The sequence below is a fragment of the Neomonachus schauinslandi genome, chromosome 13 (genome assembly GCF_002201575.2).
Source record: "Neomonachus schauinslandi chromosome 13, ASM220157v2, whole genome shotgun sequence".
Lineage (NCBI taxonomy): Eukaryota > Metazoa > Chordata > Mammalia > Carnivora > Phocidae > Neomonachus > Neomonachus schauinslandi.
Window position 1 is genome coordinate 9,198,834 of NC_058415.1, and position 6,000 is coordinate 9,204,833.

At 46.4% G+C, this 6,000-nt stretch overlaps 1 protein-coding gene across 1 annotated transcript in view; it reads right to left on the reverse strand.

The window, feature by feature from the left end:
• SMARCA2 (SWI/SNF related, matrix associated, actin dependent regulator of chromatin, subfamily a, member 2) overlaps positions 1-6,000 on the reverse strand; it is a 187,343-nt gene that overhangs the window by 145,074 nt on the left and 36,269 nt on the right. The window contains exon 6 of the mRNA XM_044920710.1: positions 5,820-5,997. Within this exon, the coding sequence (XP_044776645.1) occupies positions 5,820-5,997 (178 nt within the window). The remainder of the gene's footprint in view (positions 1-5,819; positions 5,998-6,000) is intronic.

The window sequence follows — 6,000 nt, forward strand, 5'->3', positions numbered from 1 at the left end:
CTCATTTAGTGTCCTCACGAGCACAGAAAATTGAAGCAGAATTAGGTCACTCAGGTTTTTCATACAGATTGAACAGTAAATCAAGAGGGGTTACTGTTCCGGCAAGAAAAAGAGTTCCATTAAAGGTAACAGAATATTTGTTCAGGTCCAGAGGAGAAGTTTATGATTCCTGTAGGAGAGTTATTTGAACAGAAAATGACACTGGTACATTTTGTTCCTTCAAGAAGCTGAGTGACACTTAAAAAAAAAAGAGAGAGAGAGGGAGGGAGAGGGAGACTGACTTTTTGTAACTCTGCTTATAAAATGGCCCTTGGTAATTTTCGAGAAGGAATTTCAGGGTTGCAATGGGGAGCAGGGAAGGACAAAAAGTAGGCTAAGCAGGCTACGCTTGCTTCCTGAAGCAAGGTGCGCCACCGTGTTCAGGCTAAATTCAGAAGTGATCCCGAAGAGGGCTAGCATGATGCAACGGGGCTCTTCTCAGATACCCTCCTTGGAATGAGAAGTGCATCTTCCGTGCAAACATTTGTGGAATTAGTTTGCATGCAAATGTGAAACCCGGAGCCCTTTTGCCCAAATATCTACCTTGGAGTGGAAGAACAGAAGTTAGGTATACGGATAGGGCAAGGAAATTGCCAGAAAGACCGGCGGGGGGCGGGGTGTGGAAAAAAAAAGCACTGGAAATCTCTCTCTGACACTTACTACAGAAAAAGGCAGTCAGTTCCATTATTAAGAGAAAGATGGTCAAAAAGAAAGGATCCAATTTAAATGGGAACAAAATGTTTTAATGGCAGGACTTGTACAGATCTGAGGCAAAGCGTTCACAGTCCACAGGCAGAAACTTATTTATGCTCTTGCTGAATAAAGAAGGTCAATCTGTCAAAATTCTGATTTTATGATGAACAAGAGAAACAGCCAAATGACTTAAAAGTTAGAAAGAAATCTGAGATTCTGACAATTTCCTTTCAATTTTTATAGATGAGGTAAATGATATTACAATGGTCAAAGAAATGAACAATCTGTTAGAGTTTCTGACAGATGATTTTTGCTCCAACCAAGTTTATAAAATTATAAAAGAGTTCTTTTTTTTTTCCTTAGACCTTGCTCAAATACTCAATAAGAAGATAAAGATACACTGGACCCCTCCAGTTATTGGTGCTAAAGATGAGTGAGCCGTTCTCTCAACGAGGGGCAAAAGGAAGAGTTCCTTCGCTCTCTTACAAGAGCACTTGATCTAACCCTTTCTGAAGGAGAAATGTAACTAATCTCTGCAGCTGAACAATTTATCTCCATAAAGAGAAGTCATGGGCGCCTGGGTGGCTCAGTTGGTTAAGCGATTGCCTTCGGCTCGGGTCATGATCCTGGAGTCCCGGGCTCGAGTCCCACATCGGGCTCCCTGCTCAGCAGGGAGTCTGCTTCTCCCTCTGACCCTCCTCCCTCTCATGCTCTCTGTCTCTCATTCTCTCTGTCTCTCATTCTCTCTCTTGCAAATAAATAAAATCTTAAAAAAAAAAAATTAAAAAAAAAAAAAAAAGAGAAGTCGTGAGAGACTATGGACTCCGAGAAACAAACTGAGGATTTTAGAGGGGAGGGGGGTGGGGGGATGGGTTAGCCTGGTGATGGGTATTAAGGAGGGCACGTACTGCATGGAGCACTGGGTGTTATACGAAAACAATGGATCGTGGATCACTACATCAAAAACTAATGATGTATTGTATGGTGACTAACATAATAAAATAAAATTAAAAAAATAATAAAAAAGAGAAGTCAGCTATCGCTCCCTGACCAAGGAAGATAAAAGATGCCCTACAAGGCTACCAGTGGAAACCTACGCTTCTTCTCAAGATGGCCGCGGGAAAGTTCCAGTCCAAAGTCCCCACCAGCTTCTCAGACCCAGGGTTGCCAGAGGGATGGTTTCAGAAGCCATGTGGCTTTACCGAAGAGGAGACATTTATAGCAATGATAATAAATGAAAAATAGCCATCACACCACATTCTGCAGGGCTTATAATTTAAAAGATACTGACACGTATACTTTTCTCTTATTGATACGGGACTGGAAGATCAAAGCGTTTCACACCCCAGGATAGGCTACATTGTACTACTTAGTCCTATATACTTTGGGAGACCATCCATTAAGATCACTTCTGGGGCGCCTGGGTGGCTCAGTTGGTTAAGCGACTGCCTTCGGCTCAGGTCATGATCCTGGAGTCCCGGGATCGAGTCCCGCATCGGGCTCCCTGCTCAGCGGGGAGTCTGCTTCTCCCTCTGACCCTCCCCCCCTTCATGTGCTCTCTCTCTCTCTCTCTCAAATAAATAAAATCTTTAAAAAAAATAAAATAAAAATAAAAAAAATAAAAAAGACTGCAGATATATTGAGAGATTGTACCTACATCTAACGAGGTTAAGATACCTCCTTACTTGTTATTAAAAGAGTCAATCTAGGGCGCCTGGGTGGCTCAGTTGGTTAAGCGACTGCCTTCGGCTCAGATCATGATCCTGGAGTCCCGGGATCGAGTCCCACATCGGGCTCCTGCTCGGCGGGGAGTCTGCTTCTCCCTCTCATGCTCTCTGTCTCTCATTCTCTCTGTCTCAAATAAATAAATAAAATCTTTAAAAAAAAAAAAGATCACTTCTGAAAAAGGGGCTAAAATGGGCTCATGACTAGAAAGGCCTGCAAATAAGGTTCTGGTAAAAACCATAAAGAAAATTTAGGAGTCAGTAAAATACACACACACATACACGCACACCCACGACACAGGCCGAGTAAGGAAAAAAGTCCAGATGTGTTTCTAGGTACAGAGAGTGTCTTTGTTATGAATGTCGTTTGCATGATATGACAACAGTAGTTCAAAGAAGGGAAAAATGTTAGCTCTTAGGAAGTCAGGATCTTAGAGTAACTAACCCGATACCCCTCTATCCCTTTGCTGTCTTAACCGCTTAACCGACTGAGCCACCCAGGAGCCCTATTTTTTATTTTATTTTATTTTATTTTATTTTATTAAAGACTTTATTTATTTATTTGAGAGAGAGAGAATGAGAGACAGAGAGCAGGAGAGGGAGGAGGGTCAGAGGGAGAAGCAGACCCCCCGCTGAGCAGGGAGCCCGATGCGGGACTCGATCCCGGGACTCCAGGATCATGACCTGAGCCGAAGGCAGCCGCTTAACCGACTGAGCCACCCAGGCGCCCTATTTTTTATTTTATTTTATTTTATTTATTTATTTTTTTTAAAGATTTTATTTATTTATTTGAGAGAGAATGAGAGACAGAGAGCAGGAGAGGGAGGAGGGTTAGAGGGAGAAGCAGACTCCCTGCCGAGCAGGGAGCCCGATGCGGGACTCGATCCCGGGACTCCAGGATCATGACCTGAGCCGAAGGCAGTCGCTCAACCGACTGAGCCACCCAGGCGCCCCTCCCTTTGCTGTCTTTTTAAAAAATACCCGTGGGGGTGCCCGGGTGGCTCAGGCGGTTAAGCGGCCAACTCCTGACACTGGCTCAGGTCATGATCTCAGGGTCGTGAGATCGAGCCCTGCATCACATCAGGCTCTGCTTCCCCCCTCCCTCAACCCCTCTCCTAGCTTGCAAGCGTGCGAGCTCTCTCTCTTAAATGAATAAATCTTTTAAAAGAAATACTTCTGACGTTTTTTTATTCAGTAGAAACATAAAGAAAGTACTGCATATGAAAAAAGTTCTTCTGCCCCAAATGAGAGCATAGCGCTGACGTTTGACTTTCGTATCGCACAGTGATCTGCGCATCAACACAGCAATACCAGCGGACTGACGCATATCTAGCTCTCTAGGGGTACCTAAAATTCGGGAAACAGCAGTATAAAACTCTTCATCGAGGATTAGTAATAGTAATGAGAGCAAAGCTCTACTCTTCATCCAAAAAGCTAAGCGCATTTAATGGCATGTTACTGTGATTTCTTTCACAGAGGGTTTTTTTTTTTTTTTAAAGATTTTATTTATTTATTCATGAGAGGCAGAGAGAGAGAGAGAGAGAAGCAGACTCCCAAGGAGCAGGGAGCCCGATGCGGGACTCGATCCCAGGACCCCGGGATCATGACCCGAGCCGAAGGCAGACGCTTAACCATCTGAGCCACCCAGGCGCCCGGTTTTTTTTTTTTTTTAAGATTTTATTTATTTATTTGAGAGAGAGAATGAGAGACAGAGAGCATGAGAGGGAGGAGGGTCAGAGGGAGAAGCAGACTCCCTGCCGAGCAGGGAGCCCGATGCGGGACTCGATCCCGGGACTCCAGGATCATGACCTGAGCCGAAGGCAGCCGCTTAACCGACTGAGCCACCCAGGCGCGCCTTCTTTCACAGAGTTACTCTCAAAGCTGGCAACGTAGCATTTTAATCTAGTAACAAATAAGTCATGTGTTTTTTGATAAAGACCCAGGTAATGTCTTTAAAGGGAGCTTGATGTTATTTACTAACATTCCCTATAATTTCCAAACTTTAATTTTCTTTGGAAGGAAATAAGAATTGGGAAACAATAATAGCTGATATGTCCTGAAAGTCTTTGTATCATTTTATCTTCCCCCTACAAGAGGTACTGTAAGACTCTCTTTTAACGTAAAAGGAAAGTGAGTCACAGAAAAGAGATGTAACTTGGGGCGCCTGGGTGGCTCAGTAGGTGAGGGGTCTGACTCTTGATTTCAGCTCAGGTCAAGATCTCAGGGTCATGAGACTGAGCCCCGCGTCAGGCTTCACACTCAGTGGGGTGTCTGCTTGGGATTCTCTCTCCCTTTCCCTCTACCCCTCTGCCCCACTCACATTTGCTCTCTCCCTCTCTGAAGTAAATACATAAATAAAATCTTAAAAAAAAAAAAAAAAAAAAGAGAGAGATGTAACTTGACCAAGGTAACACAGCTGGTAAGTGACCGAGCCCGCATTACCGGCCAACTTCAGAGATAGTGATCTTAGCCGTGTTTTATCTTGACTCCTTACTCATGGACTCTCTTTTTGGTTAACATTAACCATTTATTTACATGAAGCGTCTGCTAATTCCAGCCTGTCCACAGGCCATCTTTGCAAATAAAGTTTTACTGGAACACAGCCAGTGCATTATTGTCTGTGGATGCTCTCACGTGGTAAGGGCCGAGCTGAGGGACCCTTGCTATGGGTCCGCAAAGGGTAAAATGTTTACCACCTGGCCTCTTACAGAAAAGGTTTGCCAACCACGGATGTAGATGAATGTGCCAAATCAGGCGAAAATTAAGTTTCTGGAGTAAGAGTTTAAATATGGACGCTGCATGAAGACAGCTTACCCCGAAGGCTGGCCCGGGCAGCAGATCCACAAATGCACAAATTAAAACGAAGAATATATTATACTGAGCCACTAAGAATGCTTTAGTGTCATGAGATGGGTCATTAACCTGAAGGTCTGGCCGGCAGGACACCCGCAACAACCGGCCAGCTCAGAGTCATCTTTGGAGGATAAAAGAAACCACAAGGCACTGCACAGGCTAAGAGTGGGAGGACGGCTTTCTCGGATCCACGAGCACTCACGGCTGGGCTTTGGTCTTTGCCTCCCTAGGGCCCAGCACAGTGCCTGGCGTGTCACAGGGGGTGATGACCTTTTTCTGACTCAAGGCATGAAAATCACAGTCCTGCCCACCCACAGCCACGAGAGGCCTCCTCCCGCCACCCCAATGGCAAGCAAACGCTGGTTCTAAGGTCCTTCCTGCAGCATGAGTTTCGGCCTGTGCCTTGTCCACAGGGCAGGCGCCCACCCCACCCCCGCCCCCCGCTGGGCTCGGTGGTCCCCACGAGGACACGGCTGCCAGCCCCCACCCCGGGGCCGGGGTGCGTGGTACCTGTACTCGCGCTCCTGCAGGATCTCCACCGGGTCCAGGCCTTGCGGTTTCTGGATGGGGCTGATGCGGCTCTGCTTCTGCTGCAGCTGCAGGATGGGCGAGGGCTGCCCCGGGGCCGGCTGCGCCACGGAGGGCCCGGGCACGGCGGCCGCGGGCGGCTGCGCGGCGGCGGCGGGGGGCG